Source organism: Chiloscyllium plagiosum, unplaced genomic scaffold (genome assembly GCF_037043375.1).
Source record: "Chiloscyllium plagiosum isolate Xiang-an unplaced genomic scaffold, Cpla_swu_hap1 HiC_scaffold_35, whole genome shotgun sequence".
Taxonomy (NCBI): domain Eukaryota; kingdom Metazoa; phylum Chordata; class Chondrichthyes; order Orectolobiformes; family Hemiscylliidae; genus Chiloscyllium; species Chiloscyllium plagiosum.
This window is the reverse complement of record NW_028270173.1, coordinates 11614439-11638658: the sequence shown is the minus strand read 5'-3', so window position 1 is coordinate 11638658 and position 24220 is coordinate 11614439. Positions and strand designations below refer to the sequence as shown.

At 45.3% G+C, this 24220-nt stretch overlaps 1 protein-coding gene and 1 long non-coding RNA gene across 2 annotated transcripts in view; both read right to left on the bottom strand.

The window, feature by feature from the left end:
- Positions 1-9598: 9598 nt before the first annotated feature.
- On the bottom strand, positions 9599-20403 carry LOC148140063 (uncharacterized). The gene is made up of 3 exons (XR_015753023.1): positions 20259-20403; positions 11540-11667; positions 9599-9721 (listed from the first exon to the last, which is right to left on the bottom strand). It is a non-coding gene; the product is annotated as an uncharacterized LOC148140063 (long non-coding RNA).
- A 2390-nt stretch (positions 20404-22793) lies between these two features.
- Positions 22794-24220, bottom strand: part of LOC148140062 (zinc-binding protein A33-like) — a 31249-nt gene continuing 29822 nt past the window's right edge. The window contains exon 6 of the mRNA XM_087979232.1: positions 22794-23480. Within this exon, the coding sequence (XP_087835358.1) occupies positions 22966-23480 (515 nt within the window). The 3' untranslated portion in view covers positions 22794-22965. The remainder of the gene's footprint in view (positions 23481-24220) is intronic.

Below are 24220 nucleotides of genomic sequence, written 5' to 3'. Positions count from 1 at the left end.
GTAACGGGGCTCAGGTCTCTGGCACGGAGCCTGTCCCCGTTAATCAGAAGGGAAGGGTGAATAAGAGCAGAGCAGTAGTAATTGGGGACTCGATAGTTCGGGGCACAGATAGGCCGTTTTGTGGGAACGAGAGAGACTCACGTTTGGTATGTTGCCTCCCAGGTGCAAGGGTACGTGATGTCTCTGATCGTGTTTTCCGGGTCCTGGAGGGGGAGGGGGAGCAGCCCGAAGTCGTGGTCCATATTGGCACCAACAACATAGGTAGGAGGAGTGCCGAGGATGTTAGACAGGCTTTCAGGGAGCTAGGTTGGAAGCTCAGAGTTAGAACGAACAGAGTTGTTGTCTCTGGTTTGTTACCCGTGCCACGTGATAGAGATTCGAGGAATAGGGAAAGAGAACACTTAAATGCGTGGCTACAGGGATGGTGCAGGAGGGAGGGATTCCGGTTTTTGGATAACTGGGGTTCTTTCTGGGGACGGTGGGACCTCTATAAACAGGATGGTCTACACCTGAACCTGAGGGGCACCAGTATCCTTGGGGGGAGGTTTGCTAGTGCTCTTGGGGGGGGTTTAAACTAACTCTGAAGGGGCATGGGAACCCAGATTGTAGCTTCAGGGTGCAGGGCCTGGAGTGTAGGGAGGTTAGGAACATGGCATCAATTTCCAAGGAGGGTGCCTGTAAACAGGAAAGTGGCTTGAAGTGTGTATACTTCAATGCAAGAAGTATACGAAATAAGGTAGGTGAACTTGCAGCGTGGGTTGGTACCTGGGACTTCGATGTTGTGGCTATTACGGAGACATGGCTAGAACAGGGACAGGATTGGCTGTTGCAGGTTCCAGGATTTAAATGTTTTAGTAGGGTCAGAGGTGGGGGTAAAAGAGGGGGAGGTGTGGCATTGCTTGTCAAAGATAGTATTACAGTGGTGGAAAGGACGATGGATGAGGACTTGCCATCTGAGGTAGTTTGGGCTGAGGTTAGGAATAGGAAAGGTGAGGTCACCCTGTTAGGAGTCTTTTACAGGCCTCCTAATAGTCCTAGAATCATTGAAGAAAGGATAGGGAAGGTGATTCAGGAGATGAGTGACAGTAATAGGGTGGTTGTTATGGGGGACTTTAACTTTCCTGATATTGATTGGGAAAGCTATAGCTCAAGTTCGTTAGATGGGTCAGTGTTTGTTCAATGTGTGCAGGAGAGTTTCCTGACACAATATGTAGACAGGCCAACAAGAGGTGAGGCCATACTGGATTTGGTTCTGGGTAACGAACCAGGCCAGGTGTTAGAATTAGAGGTAGGTGAGCACTTTGGGGATAGTGACCATAATTCGGTGATTTTTACACTCGTGATGGAGAGGGATAAGTGTGTACTACAGGGCAAGAGTTATAGCTGGGGTCAGGGAAATTATGATGCGGTGAGGCATGACTTAGGTTGTGTGGCTTGGAAAAGTAGACTCCAAGGCAAGAGTGTAAATGATATGTGGAGCTTGTTCAAGGAGCAACTATTGAGTGTCCTTGATAATTATGTACCTGTCAGGCAGGGAGGAAAGGGTCGTGCGAGGGAGCCGTGGTTTAATAAGGAATTGGAATCCCTTGTTAAATGGAAGAGGGCGGCTTATCTCAAGATGAGACGTGAAGGTTCAATTGGGGCGATTGAGAGTTATAGGGTAGCCAGGAAGGACCTGAAGAGAGAGCTAAGAGCAGCAAGGAGGAGACATGAAAGGTCCTTAGTCGGTAGGATTAGGGAAAACCCTAAGGCTTTCTATAGGTATGTTAGGAATAAAAGAATGACTAGGGTAGGAATAGGTCCAGTCAAGGATAGTAGTGGGAAGTTGCGTGTGGAGGCGGAAGAGATTGGGGAGACACTGAATGAATACGTTTCTTCAGTATTTACTCAGGAACTGGGCATTGTCGTCGATGTGAATACTGAGTCACAAATAAGTAGAATGGATAGCTTTGAGGTATGTAGAGAAGAGGTGTTGGAAATCCTGGAAAAGGTGAAAATAGATAAGTCCCCTGGGCCTGATGGCATTTATCCTAGGATTCTCTGGGAAGCAAGGGAGGAGATTGCAGAGCCATTGGCCTTGATTTTTATGTCCTCTTTGTCTACTGGAGTAGTGCCAGAAGACTGGAGGATAGCAAATGTGGTTCCCTTGTTCAAAAAGGGGAGTAGGGATAACCCTAGTAACTATAGGCCGGTGAGTCTCACTTCTGTTGTGGGCAAAGCCTTAGAGAGAATTGTAAGGGATAGGATTTATGCACATCTGGATAGGAATAATGTGATCAAGGATAGTCAGCATGGTTTTGTGAAGGGCAGGTCGTGCCTCACAAACCTTATTGAATTCTTTGAAAAGGTGACGAAGGAGGTTGATGAGGGGAAAGCGGTAGATGTGGTATATATGGATTTTAGTAAGGTGTTTAATAAGGTTCCCCATGGTAGGCTACTGCAGAAAATACGGAGATATGGCATTGAGGGTGAGTTGGAGGTTTGGATTAGGAATTGGCTGGATGGAAGAAGACAGAGGGTAGTAGTTGATGGCAAAGTGTCTTCATGGAGTGCCGTCACTAGCGGTGTTCCGCAAGGATCTGTTTTGGGACCATTGCTGTTTGTCATTTTTATAAATGACCTGGAAGAGGGGTTAGAAGGTTGGGTGAGCAAGTTTGCGGATGATACGAAAGTCGGAGGAGTTGTTGACAGTGAGGAAGGATGTGGCAGGTTACAGCAGGATATAGAGAAGCTGCAGAGCTGGGCAGAAAGGTGGCAAATGGAATTCATTGTAGCTAAGTGTGAGGTGATTCACTTTGGGAAGAAAAACAAAAAGATGGGGTACTGGGCTAATGGTCGGATACTTGGTAGTGTGGATGAGCAGAGGGATATTGGTGTCCATGTACACAGATCTCTGAAAGTTGCCACCCAGGTAAATAGTGCAGTGAGGAAGGCATAAGGCGTACTGGCTTTTATTGGTAGAGGAATTGAGTTCCGGAGTCCTGAGGTCATGATGCAGTTGTATAAGACTCTGGTGCGGCCGCATCTGGAGTATTGTGTGCAGTTTTGGCCGCCATACTATAGGAAGGATGTGGAGGCACTGGAACGGGTGCAGAGGAGGTTTACCAGGATGATGCCTGGTTTGGTAGGAAGATCGTATGAGGAAAGGCTGAGGCACTTGGGGTTGTTTTCATTGGAGAAAAGAAGGTTTAGGGGTGACTTGATAGAGGTGTACAAGATGATTAGGGGTTTAGATAGGGTTGACCATGAGAACCTTTTTCCACGTATGGAGTCAGCTATTACGAGGGGGCATAGCTTTAAACTAAGGGGTGGTAGGTATAGGACAGATGTTAGGGGTAGGTTCTTTACACAGCGAGTCGTGAGTTCATGGAATGCCCTGCCAGTAGCAGTGGTGGACTCTCCCTCTTTATGGGCATTTAAACGGGCATTGGATAGGCATATGGAGGATAGTGGGCTAGTGTAGGTTAGGTGGGCTTGGATCAGTGCAACATCGTGGGCTAAAGGGCCTGTACTGCGCTGTATTTTTCTATGTTCTATGTTCTGTTATTTTCATCTACCATCTTCTTGCCCACTCACTAATTCTGCCCATGATGGTGAATTTATTACCACCCCTTCAGAGATAATTAGAAATAGGTAATAAATGCAGGCCTGACCAGTGATAAGGATTTTCCATGAAAGAATAAAGACATACAAGCTTTGGTCATAAGCTCTGTGCTGTTCACACTCTGGCAGTGGCTGTTTACCTCCCAAAACTCAGCTGCCCTCTGGTGTCAGTGTTAGGTGTTGAAATGATATGCATCTGTTTAACCTTCAGAACTAAATTTACCACAAAAAGCATATTGCATTTGATTAACAAATAATTTAAAAAGGTTACTTTCACAGCACTCCTGCACAACAGTGAATCCTGGACTGTGAATCAGCAGAGAGTGAGAGAACTTCCACCAGAAATTTCCCTGAAACATGCTCCAGATTTAATGAGAAGATTCTTAAACAAACATTATTGTCCTTCTTGAAGCTGATCGGATAAGACGAGCATTCCAGCAAAACTCTATCCAGTTAGATCAATTTAGTGGCTGATCATTGTGTATGGATGGCTGAAAGCACTCTCCCCTTGCCAAATCCTGTTTCCTTTACTCTCAAATGGCCAACAATTCAGAGGAAATAAAATAAAAGCTTCAAAGACAACCTAAAACTCTCCTTGAGGTGTAAAAGTATTCAACCAAAAGACTAGGGTGAATTTCGTCCCAATTGTTCAGAAGGACAATGACCTATCCATCAAAATACATATCTGCTTTGAGGCCTTATGTCTGAGAAATGAAGCTGAGTGGCACTCATGATCCTGCTGACTCAGTGAAATCCTGACCTTTGTGCCCAAAGATCAAGGGATCGGGAATCAGCATGTTCAGTTTCATCAAAACCATGGCAAGATCTCGTGACACTGAATAGACATCAGCTTTGAATTGAAGGATGGCCAATGGCAGGGAGCTGCCTCTAATATTTGTTGGCAATTCATCTATTTTGTTGCTTTTTCGCTTCTGAATGAGAAGGTGCATCATATAAAGTCTATGTGTCCAGTTTTGATTTGAATCTTTTGATATGGAACTTTTCCACACTTTTCAAAGGTAAGGATTTATTGAAGCAACTCATTTATCACACCTTCCATTTCCTGATCCTTGTCTTCTCTTCTCCTTGTGACAGTGCTGCTCCTTTAACAAGGTTACGGAGCCCTTTTCTTTCCAAGAGTGGTGTAAAAGGCAGAGGTTCCGGTTTAGTTTTTAGCTGAGGACGTAGAGAAACAGCTGCAGTGTAGCTTCAGCTTCAGGTCCATGCTTCAGCAAATGATCCCTGGCTGATCCTCTCTCTCTCTCTCTCTCTCTCTCCCTCTCTGAATCCTCTATCCAGTAAGAATTTGTGTTTGAATTTACCTTTTTGCCAAGGGGTATGTTTATGAAATGTTGTAGGAAATTGGAACAACTCTTTGTTAAGTTGACAGGGATATTGTGTCAGTCAGGTTTTCGAATCATTGTCATTTTAAATTCTGTTTTCTTTTGTTTGTGTTTTATTTGGTGATGTGTAAATAAATTTTGTTTTACTTGAAGCCACATAGTTTGACCAGCTGCATCCTTCCTGGAATATCCATCTTACATCTGCTTAAAACAACTAGAAAAGTTAGGGTCTGGACCACCTTCTTAAAAAATGTCTTGAGGGAGTCTGGCCTGGTCAATAAAAGTGTTTGGTGTTTAACAATTTCTTTTGTAATTTCACCAAACAACACAAATTCCTTAACTATCTGTAATCTCCAGTGTCTTCTGTTTAACTCATCTGAATCTCGTCAGACTCCGGGTTCTGTTTATATGTTGTTACCTGGTGCCTCAATTTTATTTTAAGGAACATTACCCTCTAATGATTTTTTTCTGTAACATTTTTATTGCAACTCATTTTGTTTGAATATTTTGAAAATATTTTAGCCCTAATGGCTCAGGTATGGTATTTTCATTTTATTTTGATCAGGATTTTCTTTTCCCCTATGGTTCTTCAAACCATTGGAGAAAAATTCTGTTGTTTTAATCTAATTTTCCATCTCCCACTTCACCCCCCTTATAACCAAACCAGTTGCACAGTAAAACACTACAATACATGAACTGCAACACAGTTTATTAATCAAATATCTAACGATGATAAATTACATATGGGTAAGAACTGATTTTCATTGAAAAATGATCAGATTTATTCAAACTATTTTGGTGAGAAGATGTGATTAATTGCATTGTTATTCTGATACTTACAATAATATTTTTGTCTCTTTGCAGAACTGGAACTTCATAAAACTTTCATAGAATGTGGTAAGATTTAATATTAAAATGTACACAAACCATAAAAAATGTGGGTTTCAGAATAATTGCAAACATGACCAAACATTTTTACCTTTTTATGATCCGTTGTGCAAATGTATTGATAATGTGACTCATACAGCATGAGACCTTTTGATTTCAAATACTCACTCAGGCCGACTTTATTTTGACCCAAAATGTACAAGAAAAAAACTGATTGTCCAGTTGAATATTCTTTATACCGAAGGAGGTCAGTTTATATTTACCTACATTCGGATTGAAATTAGACATAGATTTGACATAATCACAGAAAAGAATGACAGATTTAGAGATTGAGAAGGAAAGTAAGAACTATAATGAAAACAACTGTGCTATTACAGTAATTCCAGAAAATAAATGCTTCAGCTATATTAGCGTTGTAAAGCTCTGAGAATAGTACAGGCATGGAGTGCCCTCCCTGCAACAGTAGTAGATTCGCCAATTTGAAGGGCATTTAAATGCTCATTGGATAAATATATGGATGAAAATGGAATAGTGTCGGTTGGATGGGCTTCAAATCGGTTTCACAGGTCGGCACAACATCGAGGGCCGAGGGGCCTGTACTGCGCTGGAATGTCCTGTTCTAACATATTTCCAGTAAGTCGTTTCTAACGTGATTGAGGTAATGCATGATCCTATGTGTGATATTTGATATACTGTGTTTAATCACAACAAAATAAATCACAGAAAACAATCTGAATTCTATGCACTTTCAAGTTTGTTTTTAAGGAATCTTTGACAAAATTATTATCAAACAAAGTCTGAAATATAATTATTCACAGTTAGGTCTATATCAAATTTATTTTCAATTGATACATTGAAAATGATATGGGAGAGTGGTAAAGAAAGTAAAAATGTATGGGATCCAGGCAAACGTGACCCAATGGATTCCAAATTAGCAGAGTTGGAGGAGACAAGGAACCATGGTAGAAGGTTGTTTCTGTGATTGGAGGGGAGTGTCCCATGGTGTACAACTGGGTCAGTGTTGGGCCCCTTATTGTCTGTGATTTATGTAAGTGATATAGATGAGAATGTGGCAGGGGATGATAAGAAAACTTATGCATGACACAAAAATAGGCCACAGAAACAGAACTTGCAGGAAAAGGTCTAGCAGGATCTGGAGAGAGAAATCAGAGTTAACGCAGGTCAAGTGAACTTTCCTCAGAGTTCTAAGGAAGGGTCACTCAAACCAAAACATTAGCTCCGATTTTTTTTTTCTATTGACGCTGCCAGACTTGCTGCACTTTTCCAGCAAGTTCTGGTTTTGGTTCTGATTTACAGCATAGAGTCATAGAGTCATAGAGATGTACAACATGGAAACAGACCCTTCGGTCCAACCCGTCCATGCCAACCAGATATCCCAACCCAATCTAGTCCCACCTGTCAGCACCCGACCCATATCCCTCCAAACCTTTCCTATTCAGGTACCCATCCAAATGCCTCTTAAATGTTGCAAATGTTGCTTCTTCCTCTATCTGCCACCTCTCTAAGCTTCAATATATTCAGCTTAAATAATCTCTAACGTGTTCTTATCCCAAAATTTCAGGTCTTGGAGTAACACAAACTTCTTATCCAATGTAATCAAATGCACTAACTCTTATCATTCCCCACTAAGGAGCACTGCCATGTACAGCCAACCCATGCCAAGGTCTTGCCAGGGCTAAATCATTACCCAAAGTTAAAAGTGAAACTAAAACTTTCACTCAGTTAAGGGCAACTCCACTAAGCTTTAAAAAGTAGATTGCAGAACTCCCTCACAAAACTTGGACACCCAATAATTTACCATGCCAGATGACAAACAATCAATAAACAACAGAAGTCCATCAGGGGACAAATCCATTCACTCTAGAGCTAGGCTTCAAAATTAATTTTAAAAGAAATCACCATGGTTACTGGAATACTTACAACTACTAACTTCAAGATGCACCTACTGGTTATTAACTCAAAAAACAAATCCAAGTTCATCCCAAATATCATTAAAAATTATACATACAAATCCCACAGTTTACATCACACTAAATTATCTTTGGTCCACCCCACATAACCAAACTAGTTTGTAATCTCTTTGTACACATCCAGTTACTTTTATTTTCTTCATTAACCACTCTTTGAAGGATAAATGAATCATTATCCAAAATCAGCAGCTAATTTATATTATTGATATAATGATTTAGATGGGAACATAAGAGGTAGAGTTAATAAGTTTGCAAATGACACCAAAATTGGAGGTGTAGTGGACAACGAAGAAGGTTACCTCAGATTACAACAGGATCTTGATCAGATTGGCCAATGGGCTGAGGAGTGGCTGATGGAGTTTAATTTCGATAAATGCAAGGTGCTGCATTTTGAAAAACAAATCAGAGCAGGACTTATGCACTTAATAGGGACCTGGGGACTATTGCTGAACAACGAAACCTTGGAGTACAGGTTCATAATTCCTTGAAAGTGGAGTCGCAGGTTGATAGGAGAGTGAAGAAGGTGTTTGGTATGCTTTCCTTTATTGGTCAGAGCATTGAGTACAGAAGTTGAGAGGTCATGTTCTGGCTGTACAGGACATTGGTTAGGCCACTTTTGGAATATTGTTTGCAATTCTGGTCTCCTTCCTATCGGAAAGATGTTGTGAAACTTGAGAGGGTTCAGTAAAGATTTACAAGGATGTTGCCAGGGTTGGAGGATTTGAGCTACAGGGAGAGGTTGAATAGGCTGGGGCTGTTTTCCCTGGAGAGTCAGAGGTTGAGGGGTGACCTGACAGAGATTTATAAAATCATGAGGGGCATGGATAGGATAAATAGACAAGGTATTTTCCATGGGGTCGGGGAGTCCAGAACTAGAGGGCATGGGTTTAGGGTGAGAGACGAAAATATAAAAGGGACCTCAGGGGCAGCTTTTTCACACAGAGGGTGGTGCGTGTATGGAATAGGCTGCCAGAGGAAGTGGTGGAGGTTAGTACAGTTACAGCATTTAAAAAGCATCTGGATGGGGATATGAAACGGAACGGTTAGAGGGATGTGGGCCTAGTGCTGGCAAATGGGACTGATTAGTTTAGGATATCTGGTCAGCATGAACGAGTGGGACCGAAGGATCTGTTTCCGTGCTGTACGTCTCTATGACTCTCTGACGATATGACGTGCTCCAGTGTCTCATAATAACTTTACTAGCTTACTTCCATGATTAAAGGAATAATGAAATACTTCTCCCTTTGCAAGAAAATACTTGGAACCTTCAGTGATCTGATTCTCTTTATCAATCCTCAGGTAAGAATTTACTTGCCTGTCCTGAATCTTCTCTCCACCCCTCGGAGGCTGAGGGGACATGCTTCACCTGTACCACTGCTGCATCTTTTAAACCCTATTTCCTTTCCTGATAAATTCTTTTCTGGAGATTCTTCAGATGTTTCCATTACTGCAGCAGATCTCCCAATTAACTTGCTGCAAAAGCTTTCAAAAAGCCCAGTCTAACTACGACACCCTGCATATATCATATAGAACAGCCGTCTTTAGTATAAATGTGAGCAGGTATCCCAGTCTATCGTGTAGGGATCAGCAGTTTCTGTTTATATTACAGAGAACACCAATTCCTTTGTATATTAGAGAGATTAGCAGTTTTTAGAAGATATTTTATTTACATCACTTTTATATCCCAGCTTTTCTACTTTAATATTTTGGGAACCAAAGTTGCACCTTAAAATGAACATTTCATCCTCAAATTTTCTTTTCCTTCAATTTCCACATTGATTTCCATATGACCATTTCTTCACATGGAACTGCGTGTTTGAGATATCATAGGTATCAGCCAGATCTAATATTTCTTGACTTTTTGATATTTGTAGGTGTTTGATATTTGAGGATGCTCTGTAATATTAAAGTACAAACATCTTTTAGCCATGTTAAACATACAAAAAAGAAATAAGAGCAGATGACTCACATATTTGTTAGAGTTGTTTGATGAAGTGACCAGGAAGGCTGATGAGAGCTGGGTGGCGACATAGCCTATATGGATTTCATTATGGCTTGATAAGGTTCCATATGGTAGGCTGCTCTGGAAGGTTAAATTGCATGCAATCCAGGGGAACTGTCAAATTGGATGCAAAATTAGTTTGATGATAGGAAGCAGACTTGTTGCACTGGAGGCCTGTGACTACTGGAGTGCTTCAAGGGTCGGTGCTGGGCCCATTGCAGTTTGTTAACAATATGAATGATTTAGATGAGGATGTGCAAGGCATGATTAGTAAGTTTGTAGATGACACTAGACTAGGCAGTTTTGTGAACAGTGAGGAAGGTTATTAGACATTAGAGCAGGATTTTGATCATCTGGGGATGTGGGCCAGAGTTTCAATAGGATATGTATGAGGTCTTGCACTTTGGAAAGTCAAATTAAGGTAGGATTTCATGGTGAATGATAGGGCCTCAAGGAGCGTAGTGGAACAGAGGGACCTTGGAGTTCAGGTACAGGGTTATCTGAAAGTGGAGTCACAGGTAGACAGGGCAGTGAAGAAGGCTTTTGGCACACTGGCCTTCATCAGGCAAGGCATTGAGTATCGAAGTGGGAAAGTTATGTTGCAGTTGTACAGAACGTTGGTGAGGCCGCATTTGGAGTATTGTGTTCAGTTTTCGTCACCTTGCTATTGGAAGGATGTTATTAAACTGGAAAGAGTGCAGAAGAAATTTTCAAGCATGTTGCCAGGACTCAAAGGACTGGCTGATAGGGAGAGGTTGGAAAACTACAACTTTATTCTTTAGAGACTAGAAGACTGAGGGGGGATCTTATAGAAGTGTATAAGATCATGAGAGGCATGGATAGGGTGAATGCACTCAGTCTTTTACCCAGGGTTGGGGAATTGAGGACAAGAGAGCATCCGTTTAAGTTAAGAGGGGAAAGAATAAAAGGGAACCTGAGGGGCAACTTTTTTATGCAGAAGGTGGTGTGCATATGGAATGAGCTGCCAGCATAAGTCATTGAGGCGGTACATTAACAACATTTAAAAGGCATTTGGACAAGTACATGGATAGGAAAGGGTTAGAAGGATATGGCCCGATTGCAGGGAAATGGGGTTAGTGTGGATTTTGGTCGGCATGGAGCAGTTTTGGCCAAAAGGCCTATCTCCACCTTATAGGACTCTCTGACTCAGCTATTCAAGCTTGCTCCACCATTCAGTAAGAACGTGGTTGCTCTGATTTCAACATCAACTCTACATTCCAGCATATCCAAGAATCTTCCATGCCCTTAACAATCAAATATCTGTCTAACTCTGTCTTAACTTTACCTGAATGCTCATTGAAAAAAGGTAGATGAGTTAACGGCACAAATTATTGGGAATGAATATGATTTAGTAGCCATTATTGAGACATGGTTACAGGATGGTCATGACGAGGAGTTAAATATCCAGGGGTACCAGCCTATTCGGAAGGGCATACAGGAAGGTAAGGAAGGTGGTGTAGCTCTGATATTCAAGGACGACATCAGGGCGGTGACGAGAGATGATATTGGTTCTCTGGAGAATAAGGTTGAATCTACTTGGGCGAAAATTAGAAATTCTACAAAGAGAAAATCACTGAAAGGCATAGTCTATAGGCCACCAAATAATAATATCACACTGGGGCGGACAATAAGCAAAAATATAATGAATGCCAATAAAAAAGTACAACAATTATCATGGGGAGTTTACCTACATGCCGATTGGTCAAACCAGCTCAGTCAGGATAGCCATGAGGAGGAGTTCATTGAGTGTATCCGTGATAGTATCCTTGAAGAGTATATAATGGGACTGACGAGGGAGCAAGCTGTCCTAGATCTGGTCCTGTGTAATGAGACAGGAACAATTAATGATGTCATGGTCAGGGATCCTCTTGGAAGGAGCGATCACAGTCTGGTCGAACTTTGAATACAGATGGAAAGTGTGAAGATAAAATCCAATACCAGAGTCCTGTGCTTAAACAAAGGAGACTACAAGAGGATGAGGGAGGAGTTGGCTAAAGTAGACTGGAAGTAAACATTTTATGGTGGGACAGTTGAAGGACAGTGGAGAACTTTCAAAGCAAATTTTCAAAGTGCTCAGCAAAAGTATGGCCCAGTGAAAAAGAAGTTCTGTACGAAAAGGGGTAATCTGTCATGGGTATCTAAGGAAATAAGGGAGGCCATCCAATTAAAAGAGAAGGCATACAAAGTGGCCAAAAACAGTGGGGAACTAGAAGATCAGTCTTCACAGTGAAGGACACGAATAACATGCCAGTAATTGACAAGGAGATGAAGGTAGGTGAGGACCTGGAAACAATCATTATCACAGAAGAGGTCGTGTTGGGCAAGCTCATGGAGCTCAGGATAGACAAGTCTCCTGGCCCTGATGGAATGCATCCCAGGATACAAAAGGAGGTGGCAGGAGAAATAACAAATACACTTGTGGTAATTTTCCAAAATTCGCCTGACTCTGGAGCAGTTCCAGCCGATTGGAAAACAGCAAATATAATGCCACTATTTAAAAAAGGAGGAAGACAGAAGATGGGGTATTATAGACTGGTTAGTTTAACTTTTGTAGTGGGGCAGATGCTTGAATCTATTAGCAAGGGAGAAATAGCAAGGCATCTCGATAGAAATTGTCCCATTGGGTAAACACAACATGGGTCATGAAAAGCAGGTCATGCTTAACTAATCTACTGGAATTCTATGAAGACATTGCAAGCACAATGGACAATGGGGACCCAGTAGATGTGGGGTATCTAAATTTCCAAAAGACATTTGATAAGGTGCCGCACAAAAGGCTGCTGCATAAGATAATGATGCAAAGTGCTACAGGCAATGGATTAGCACGGATAGAGGATTTGTTAAATAACAGGAAGCAAAGAGTGGGGATGATTAGGGCTTTTCTGGTTGGCGATCAGTGACTAATGTTGTGCCTCAGGGATCAGTGTTGACTCTGTAGTTATTCACAATTTATCTAGATGATTTGGAGTTGTGGACCACGTGTAGTGTGTCAAAATTTGCGGATGACACTAAGATGAGTGGCAGAGCAAACTCAGCAGAGAACTGTGAAACTTTGCAAAGGGACATACGTAGTTTAAATGAGTAAAGACATTTGAGGAAAGACATTCTGGCTATTGAGGGAGTGCAGCACAGGTTCAGAGGTCAATTCCTGGAATGGCAGGATTACCTTACACTGAAAGACTGGAGCGACTGGGCTTGTATACCCTTGAGTTTAGAAGACTGAGAGGGGATCTGATTGAGACATATAAGATTATTAAAGTATTGGACACTCTGGAGGCAGGAAACATGTTTCCGCTGATGGGTGAGTGCCGAACCAGAGGACACAGCTTAAAAACACGGGGTAGACCATTTAGGACAGAGATGAGGAGAAACTTCTTCACCCAGAGAGTGGTGGCTGTGTGGAATGCTCTGCCTCAGAGGGCAGTGGAGGCTTAGTTTCTGGATTCATTTAAGAAAGGGTTGGATAGAGGTCTCAAGGATTGTGGAATCAAGGGTTATGGAGATAAGCCAGGAACAGGGTACTGATTAAGGATGATCAGCCATGATCATATTGAATGGTGGTGCAGGCTCGAAGGGCAGAATGGCCTACTCCTGCACCTATTGTCTATTGAGTGAGCAAAGGTCTGGCAGATGGAGTATAATGTTAATAAATATGAAGTCATCCATTTTGTTAGGAGTAACAGTAAAAATGAATATTACTTGAATGGTAAAGAATTGCAGCATGCTGCTGTGCAGAGGGACCTGGGTGTCCTTGTGCATGAATCACTGAAGGTTGGTCTGCAGATGTAAAAGGTCATTAAGAAGGCAAATGGAATTTTGTCCTTCATTGCGAAAGAGGTTGAGTTTAAAAGCAGAGAGGGAATGTTACAGCTGTACGAGGTGCTGGTGAGGCCACACCCAGAATACTGTGTACAGTTTTGGGCTCCTCACCTGAGAAAGGATGTACTGGCACTGGAGGGGGTGCAGAGGAGGTTCACTTGGTTGATTCCGGAGTTGAGGGGGTTGGCTTATGAGGAGGGACTGAGTAGATTGGGATTATGCGCATTGGAATTTAGAAGAATAAGTGGTGATCTTATAGAAACATATAAAATTATGAAGGGAATAGATAAGATAGAAGTAGAGAGGATGTTTCCACTGACAGGTGAAGCCGGGACAAGAGGGCACAGCCTCAAAATTAGGAGGAGCAGATTTAGGACTGAATTGAGAAGGAACTCCTTCACCAGAGGGTTATGAATCTGTGGAATTCCCTGCCCAGTGAAGTCATTGAGACTCCCTCAGTAAATGTTTTGAAAGCTACGAGAGGTAATTTTTGTTAAAAGTAAAGGAATGAAGGGTTATGGGGAGAGGGCAGGTAAGTGGAGCTGAGACAACAAAAGATCAGCCATGATCTTACTGAATGGCGAAGCAAGCTCGGAGGGCCAGATGGCCTACTCCTGCTCCCAGTTCTTATGCTCTTAAAGATTAGACATCCACTTCCCCTTGAGGAAGGGAATTACAAAGACCATCAGCCCACTGAGAGAAAAAAAATCCTCATCTCTCTCTTAAATGGGTGATGCATTATTTTTGAACTATGACCCCTCATTCTAGATTCTTCCACAGGAGGAAATATCTATTCTACATCCACCTGGTTAAGTCCTCTCAGGATCCTATATATTTCAGTTACGTCTCTTTTAACCTTTTGAAACTCAGGAAGATACAAGTGTAGTCTATCTCGCCTTTTATCCTTATGAGACAATCTGTTCCTTCCATGAGTCTGGTAAACTTTCTCTGAATTGCTTCCAACACATTAGCATCCTTTCATAAGCACGATATAGTATCACCAATCTTTAAAAAATCTTTTTTGAAAAATTATCTCCACCATATTGGACATAAAAGATTTTTTTTAAAAATTACATCACCTTCCCACCAGTCTGCTCCACCCTCCTCTCCAACCCATCACCTCTCCCCTCACCTTCATCTACTTATCACATTCCCAACTACCTACCCCCCAGCCCCACCTCCCTTCCATGTATCTCTCAGCCTCCCGGCCCACCAGCCTCATTCCTGAAAAGGGCTTATGCTTGAAACGTCGATTCTTCTGCTCCTCAGATGCTGCCTGACCTGCTGTGCTTTTCCAGCACCACACTCTCGACAGTATCACAAATGTCCTCCATAATAGAAGCATACTCTCCTTACTCCTGCATTCAATTCTCTTCGAAATAAAACATAACATTCTGTTAGCTTTCTTGATTATTTGCTGTATCTGTCACTAACTTTCTGTGATACATTCACTAAGGCACCCAGATCTCTCTGCATCTAGAGCTCTGCAGCCTTTCACCATGCTTTTTTTATTCTTTGTGCCAAATGGTCAGTTTCAATCTTTCCCGCATTATTTGCTAGTTGAATTTATTCCCTCATGGGAATCAGAATTATCCTCCACGTTACTATCTCTTCTTTATCCTTTCCTCTAAAATTTCTCTGAACAAACTATATTGTCTGATTTCTCAGGCAGTTTGGCGTACAAGCTTTTTAAATTCCATTTCCCTTTCTACTGCTCCAGCTTTCTCCTGTTTAGCCAGTACAAGTTTTATTATTGCCCCAGTTCTGAGGAAGGGTCACTGACTCTGATTTCTCTTCACAGGTACTGCCAGACCTGCTGAGGTTTTCCAGCATTTTCTGTTTTTGGTTCTGATTTTCAGCGTCTGCAATTCTTTCCGTTTTGATTGGTGCCCCTTGTGTTTCCGGTTCTTTCTCCTCCCTTTCTATTGTTCTCTTCGTTCTTTACCTTTTCCATTGACTTTTGTTTTTGTTTTTCCTCTCTTCTGATTCCTCTTTCATTGTCTTTTACTTCCAATTCAAGATTTTTAAAACTTTCTCATGGAAATAGAGGTAATTCTAGTAATTAATGCATCCATTTCTGGTTTCCTTTTTTAACTTTACATGCCGGATAATCAGTTTAAGTATCTCATCCTTACAAGATTCCATTTTTATCTCAATTTCAATTTACTTTCAATTTAAATGCTAACTCTCAGATTAGCCTTAGTCAAAGGTTTCTAATAATCCACTGTTATAGTTTCTGCTCATAGACAAGTCTCAGCAACAGTTGAAACCATTTTGAATGACTAACCCATGTAATAGACCACTCAACAACCTTCTTGTTTTTATGTCCAGTGCGCCGACATATTTACTTCTTTAAAGATTCACAGCTCTTCTTAAACACAATGGCCTTCTGTCCCATCAAAAGCACCCACATTATTCTGATTCCAGTGTATCGCAGAGTCAAACTTAGTGTGATTGACCATACTTTGTATCTTTGCTGTAGTTACAATGGAGGTCAGTCACTGAACATATTCATAAGAAGCTGTTTATGTATTTTTAATCAAAGAACATAAGACTATTACACAAATAAGAAAAAACGCTGTACATATACAATGATTTGGAAAGATCTTCTCATAGAGTCATAATCATAGAGTCAGAGAGTCATACAGCACGGAAACAGACCCTTCTTCCAACTATTCCATGCCAAACAAAATCCCAAACCAAATTAGTCCCACCTGCCTGCTTCTGGCCTATTTCCCTCCAAACCATTTCAATTCATCTAATAATCCACATGGTTTTTAGGTGTTGTAATTGCACCGATAACCACCACTTCCTCAGAAAGTTCTTTCCACACACAAATACTCTGTGTAAAAAATTTACCCCTCATGTCTTCTTTAAATATCTCTCCTCTCACCTTAAAATGTGCCCCCTAGTCGTGAAATCCCCCATCCTAGGGGAAGGACAACCCCATCTAAACCTCTCACTATTTTACAAACTTCTATAAGGTCACCTCTGAACCTCAAGTGAAAGTAGTCACATGAAAAGCAAAAAATAATTAGCGTTTTCCCAGCAATATTCTTTGAAAAGACTGAATCCCAGTGAAGTACCACTTCTTATTTAATCTTTAATTGACAAATTGCAAAACAAATGTTCCTTGCAGTGAATTTCTATGCATTCACTTGATGTGATTTTCTTCCTCTCCCCCACCAAGACACAAACAATAGATAATTCACAAACTTTTCTCATTGAACTGTAAAATCTGAACGTTTTGGCAAAGTGGGAATTTTGCCAGATTTCTTGGAAGGTTTCTCCCTCTGGGGTCGAGCGTGGTTTCTCACACCATCTTATCAACTGGAGCCTTTCGCCCCCAAAATACAAACAAAATGCTTGTATGATGATCAACAACTTTATTACCGTTCAGGATTGTTTCCAGCATCTAGTTCTCATCTTCTGGCATGGGTGTCAATCAAATCCCATCTGGACTGGAGCATCTGATGTTGCTGAACTCTGATCCTCACAGTATCCTGATCTTCCTCCTTGGACAACTGCTCTCATACATCCCGGTCTTCAGCAGGTAGCACGTTCCCTTACTGCCTGCTCCGATTGTGCAGAGTACAGTACCCTAGGATGATGGTCTTTGTCTGGAGGATTTTGCAGCCCCCCTCCCACCACCCAGACTGTTCCAAGTCGCCTTTTGTCTGCTCTGCCATGGCCCTGGTTGAAACATGGCCTGACATTCTACATCTGTCCACATCAGTCAGGGGGTTGAACAATGGTGTCATCAGCCAGGACCACAGTGGGTAGCCCTTGTCTCCAGGAACCAGCTTGTAGGGCATCTGGGCCCTCAGACACAGCAGGGACATGAGAGTGCTCCAGGGTGTAGAAACCATGGCAGCTCCCAGGGTACTGGGGACACACCTTCAGGAAGTGGGACTGGTAATTCCGGATAATCTGCATATTAATGGATTGGAAGCACTTCCTATTGATGAACTCCACTGCATTGTCATATCGCCCTCTCAATTGGACATGACTACAGCTGATGGTGCCCTGCACCTGGGGGAAGACAGCAATGTTCCTGAATCCTTCTGCGTGGGCTAAAGGACTGACCTTGACATGGGGAAACGAGAGGAACTGCTGAGATCTTGTACAGATGGCACTGATCCATTTGCGGGTGGGTGACTGAGAGATCCCACACAGATCCCCAGTGGCTCCCTGGAAGAAGCCAAACACATCGAGGTTCCACACAGCTGTCCCCTTCTCAGACACCAGAAGGAGATGGGCCCCCACTTCCTCAGCTCTCAGGGTCCGATCCAGCAGCTGGGACAATTCAGTCACGAGGTCCCGGGACAGACAGAGGCTGCATTGACATTGCACCTAGTTCATCCTGAGGAAATAGAACTGAGGGTGAAAGACTCGGGCCTTAATGTCTCAGGACCCTGCAGTTGTAACCTCTTCCTGAGCTGGAGGCCGTTTGCCCTCTGAGGCAGCTGCTGTTCCCAGGATCCCCGCTGTTCCCGGGACCACTGCTGTACCTGGGATCACTGCTATCCCCAGGATTTCTGCTGTACCTGGGATTGCTGCTGTTCCTGGGATTGCTGCTGTACCTGGGATTGCTGCTGTTCCCAGGATCACTGTTGTTCCCAGAATCACTGCTGTTCCTGGGATTGCCGCTGATCCCAGGATCACTCTCTGGGACACACGCACAACCCCACAGCCCTTGCGGCTGACCACTTCAACTCCCTCTCTCACTGCACCAAGGACATGCAGGTCTTGGGCGCCCTCCACCACCAAATCCTAGCCACCCGACGCCAGGAGGTAGAACGCCTCATCTTCTGCCTTGGGACCCTCCAACTACACAGGATCAATGTGGATTTTACCAGTTTCCTCATCTCCCCTCCCCCCACCTTATCCCAGATCCAACCCTCCAACTTGGCCCTGCCCTCTTGAACTGTCCTACCTGTCCATCTTCCTTCCCACCTATCCACTCCAGGAGAAAGTGAGGGTTGCAGATGCTGGACAATAGAGTCAAAATGTGTGGTGCTGGAAATGCACGGCCAGCCAGGCAGCATCCGAGGGGCAGGAGAGCCATCAGATGAAGAGCTCATTCTCGACAACATTAAATTTCCTGTTCCTCGGATGCTGCCTGATTGGCTGTGCTTTTCCAGTGCCACACTTTTTGACCCATGGCAAATCTACCTAACCTACACATCCCTGAACACTATGGGCAATTTAGCATGGCTAATTCACCGAACCTGCACATCTTTGGGCTGTGGGAGGAAACTGGAGCACCTCCACACAGACACGGGGAGAATGTGTAAACTCCACACAGACAGTCACCCGAGGCTGGTATTGAACCTTGAACCCTGGTGCTGTGAGACAGCAGTGCTAACCACTGAGCCACTGTACCACCTGAATTATAATCAGGTAATGTTTCTCTAAATTTTCTCGTAATTGCCATTTGCATTGGATAAAATATGTAGCTTCTTCAGGAATGCTTGTCCATTTGAAAGTTATTCAACACATACTTTCATATTCTTGCTGTCTTGCAGTCAGTTCTGATTTTGACAGAGTTTTATGGGTGGCTTGGAATTATGTTGTATTTGCCTGTTGGAGAGAATACTTCCCCTGCTTCATTGCTCCTTTACCAGATGGTGTTTGATTCTCTAATCCCTGACCATAGAGCAGATGCCTTTCAAGGACCCCAACTACACAGCTTCAGCCTCTGCAATGAGTTGCTGCAGATCCTGTTAAGTGGCTTTTCTCGCTGGGATACACAGCACTTCCTGACTCTAGGCTTGATTCCGAGCTCCAGGTCCTCTTTCCTAGCCTTGTCTATGTTGTTTATCCTGACGTAGACCACAACAACTGTATCCTCCCCCTCCCTCTCCAATGTCCTTCCAAGCCAGACTTGTCCTGCACCCTGGCACTGGGCAGGCAACATACCAGGCAGGACTCTCGATCCTGTTTACAAAGGATACCATCAAATATAGAATCCCCTAAAACTACCACTTACCTTTTTGCTCTCCCCCTTGTGAATGGCCTCCTGTACCATGGTGCCGGTGGTCAGCTGGCTCATCCTCCCTACAGCCCTTCTCCTCATCCACACGGGGAGCAAGGACCTCGTCCCTGTTGGACAAGGTCAGGAGCTGAGACTGCTCTACCCTAGATCCATCTACCTGCCTCACTTGCAGTCACATCCTGCTGTCTCTGGCCACTGACTGAATTTGTGGTACTTAACCAACCAGGTGTGACTGTCTCCTGAGACACAGTGTCCAGGTAATGCTCTCCCTCCCAGATGTGCCGCAGTGTTTGAAGCTCAGACTCTAGCTCATCAATTCTGAGCCTGAGCTTCTCCAATAACCAATACTTGCTGTAGATGTAGTCACTGTAGTTCACAATGGGATCAGCCAGCTCCGACATCATACAGTTACAGCACATCACCTGCCCAGCCACCTCTACTTAGTTAATCCCTGATCCCACTTCCTGAAATTAAACAGGATTTGGGACTCATCTCTTACTTTCCGATAATTGATCGAAGATTTTCCGCCTTTCTCCAACTGGTATGTGAACAGTAAACACGCACAATAACAGCTCCTCGCTGGAAATTCTTACTTTCACTTTATTCGATGATGCTCGGGGCCTTTTCAGACACACGGTACAGGACCGCCACCCCCTGGCGAGAGACGGTACTGCGGCCCAATATCATTCAGTAACAATTCCATCCAGCAGATGGCGGTGACACACAAACAAATCCTGGAAATCTGAAATAAAATCAGAAAAAGCTGCAAATCCTCAGCAGGTCAGGCAGTGTCTGTGCACAGAGAATCGGAGTTAACGGACAATTAAACATTGGGGATAATGCAAATTCTGTGGAATTCCCCTCCCCAATGATACAAGGAGGTCAGTGGAGGATGCTATGTAAATGCAGCATTGTCACCCTTCAGTGTTTGGATTTCTCCCTCAGGATTTCATGTTCCAGGTGCAGAGTGAGAAACACAGAGAAATCCCAGCTCCAGACTGGGAAACAGGTGAAGAGATGGAGGGTGGGACTGAAGCAGGGAGTAAATGAAGGAAGGAGCCGAAAATGTGTTGCTGGAAAAGCGCAGCAGGTCAGGCAGCATCCAGGGAACAGGAGAATCGACGTTTCGGGCATAAGCCCTTCTTCAGGAATGAGGAAAGTGTGTCCAGCAGGATAAGATAAAAGGTAGGGAGGAGGGACTAGGGGGAGGGGCGTTGGGAATGCGATAGGTGGAGGGAGGTCAAGGTGAGGGTGATAGGCCGGAGTGGGGTGGGGACGGAGAGGTCGGGAAGAAGATTGTAGGTTAGGAAGGCGGTGCTGAGTTCGAGGGATTTGACTGAGACAAGGTAGGGGGAGGGGAAATGAGGAAACTGGAGAAATCTGAGTTCATCCCTTGTGGTTGGAGGGTTCCTAGGCGGAAGATGAGGCGCTCTTCCTCCAACCGTCGTGTTGCTATGGTCTGGCGATGGAGGAGTCCAAGGACCTGCATGTCCTTGGTGGAGTGGGAGGGGGAGTTGAAGTGTTGAGCCACAGGGCGGTTGGGTTGGTTGGTGCGGGTGTCCCAGAGGTGTTCTCTGAAACATTCCGCAAGTAGGCGGCCTGTCTCCCCAATAGAGAGGAGGCCACATCAGGTGCAGCAGATGCAGTAAATGATGTGTGTGGAGGTGCAGGTGAATTTGTGGCGGATATGGAAGTGTCCCTTGGGGCCTTGGAGGGAAGTAAGGGGGGAGGTGTGGGCGCAAGTTTTGCATTTCTTGCAGTTGCAGGGGAAGGTGCCGGGAGTGGAGGTTGGGTTGGTGGGGGGTGTGCACCTGACGAGCGAGTCACGGAGGGAGTGGTCTGTTCGGAACGCTGATAGGGGAGGGGAGGGAAATATATCCCTGGTGGTGGGATCCGTTTGGAGGTGGCGGAAATGACGGCGGATGATGCGCTGTACATGGAGGTTGGTGGGGTGGTAGGTGAGGACCAGTGGGGTTCTGTCCTGGTGGCGGTTGGAGGGGCGGGGCTCAAGGGCGGAGGAGCGGGAAGTGGAAGAGATGCGGTGGAGAGCATCGTCGACCACGTCGGGGGGGGGGATTGCGGTCTTTGAAGAAGGAGGCCATCTGGGTTGTTTGGTATTGGAACTGGTCCTCCTGGGGGCAGATGCGGCAGAGACGAAGGAATTGGGAGTATGGGATGGTGTTTTTACAGGGGGCAGGGTGGGAGGAGGTGTAGTCCAGGTAGCTGTGGGAGTCGGTCGGTTTATAGTAGATGTCCGTGTTGATTCGGTCGCCCGAGATAGAAATGGAAAGGTCTAGGAAGGGGAGGGAGGAGTCTGAGATGGCTCAGGTGAATTTGAGGTCAGGGTGGAAGGTGTTGGTAAAGTGGATGAACTGTTCAACCTCCTCGTGGGAGCATGAGGCAGCGCCGATACAGTCATCGATGTAGCGGAGGAAAAGGTGGGGGGTGGTGCCAGTGTAGCTGCGGAAGATGGACTATTCCACATAACCTACGAAGAGGCAGGCATAGCTGGGGCCCATGCGGGTGCCCATGGCTACTCCTTTGGTTTGGAGGAAGTGGGAGGATTGGAAAGAGAAGTTGTTCAGGGTGAGAACCAGTTCAGTCAGTCGAAGGAGGGTGTCAGTGGAAGGGTACTGGTTGGTACGGCGGGAAAGGAAGAAGCGGAGGGCTTTGAGTCCTTCGTGATGGGGGATGGAAGTGTATAGGGACTGGATGTCCATGGTGAAGATAAGGCGTTGGGGGCCGGGGAAGCAAAAATCATGGAGGAGGTGGAGGGCATGGGTGGTGTCCCGAACGTAGGTGGGGAGTTCTTGGACTGAGGGGGACAGGACCGTGTCGAGGTATGCAGAGAGGAGTTCGGTGGGGCAGGAGCAGACTGAGACAATGGGTCGGCCGGGGCAGTCAGGTTTGTGGATTTTGGGCAGAAGGTAGAAATGGGCGGTGCGGGGTTGTGGGACTATGAGGTTGGAGGCGGTCGATGTGAGATCCCCTGAGGTGATGAGGTTATGGATGGTCTGGGAGATGATGGTTTGGTGGTGGGAGGTGGGGTCATGGTCAAGGGGGCAGTAGGAGGAGGTATCCGCGAGCTGGCGTTTAGCCTCAGCGGTGTAAAGGAGAGACCCAAGATATTTAATTTACTTTTTATTTTCACCATCTGACTTTTCAAATATTATTGAATTTATTTACAAAGTATAAATTGATCATTTACTGACACATTTAGTAACATCCTGATGTCAATGGAGGGTTCTGACCCCTGACCTGAGGGTCAGGTCATTGTGACGTCAGGGAGGCCCCGCCCCTTTAACAGCTGATTCTCAGAAACTGGTTTAAATCCCAAATCCTGAAGAAAGGATAAAGTTTCCCAGTGAATTTATTCCCAGTGAAGGTGTGGAGATGGGACTTGGTGTCCGCGTTGTAAAATGAAACTGTCCCAGATTCATAACTGAGATAAACTCCCACCTTCCTGGGGATCAGACCGAAACAGAGAGAGGATCGAGGAGAGGTGTTAGTATAAAACTGATCTTCAAACCGCCCCATGGTCCAGAATCCATTCCCCGGGATCAGACTGACCCGTCTCTTCCTCTCCACAGACTCTGAGGCTACTCCCAGACTCCACCACAGATTCCCCCCCACCTCCACCTCCCAGTAATGTCTCCCCGATGTGAATCCCTCTGATCCCAGGGCACAGAGACGGCCTGTAAACCTCTTCTCGGTGTCAGGGAGACTCCTCCAGGTCCAGGTCCATCTCAAACTCTTCAGATCCTCAGAGACCTCGAGCCAGGGACTTGCTGTTTCCACATCCAGGGTCACAGAGACTGGGAGCAAAACACAGAGAATTACAGACAGTCCCTGGATATGGGTTGAGGGAGGTTGAAGTGTGTGGGGAGGGGAGGGGAGAGGAAGGGGATGTGTGGGGGGGAGGGGAAGGGGAGGTGAAGGGGGATGTGGGGGGGAGGGGAAGGGGAGGTGAAGGGGGATGTGGGGGGGGAAGGGAAGGGGAGGTGAAGGGGGATGTGGGGGGGAGGGGAGGGGGAGGTGAAGGGGGGTGTGTGGGCGGAGGGGAGGGGAAGGGGGATATGTGTGGGGAGGGCAGGGGAAGTGGGATGTGTGTGGGGCGGGGAGGGGAGGGGTTGTGGGGGGGGAGGGGGATATGTGTGGGGAGGGGAGGGGAGGGGAAGGGGGATGTGTGTGGGGAGGGGAGGGGAAGGGGATGTGTGTGGGGAGGGGTGGGATGGGGGATGTGTGTGGGGCGGGGAGGGGTGGGGGAGCGGGTGTGTGTGGGGAGGGGAGGGGATGTGTGTGGGGAGGGGGATGTGTGTGGGGAGGGGGATGTGTGTGGGGAGGGGAGGGGAGGGGGATGTGTGTGGGGAGGGGAGGGGGATGTGTGTGGGGAGGGGAGGGGAGGGGGATGTGTGTGGGGAGGGGAGGGGGATGTGTGTGGGGAGGGGAGGGGAGGGGGATGTGTGTGGGGAGGGGAGGGGAGGGGGATGTGTGTGGGGGGAGGGGAGGGGAAGGGGATGTGTGTGGGGAGGGGAGGGGAAGGGGGATGTGTGTG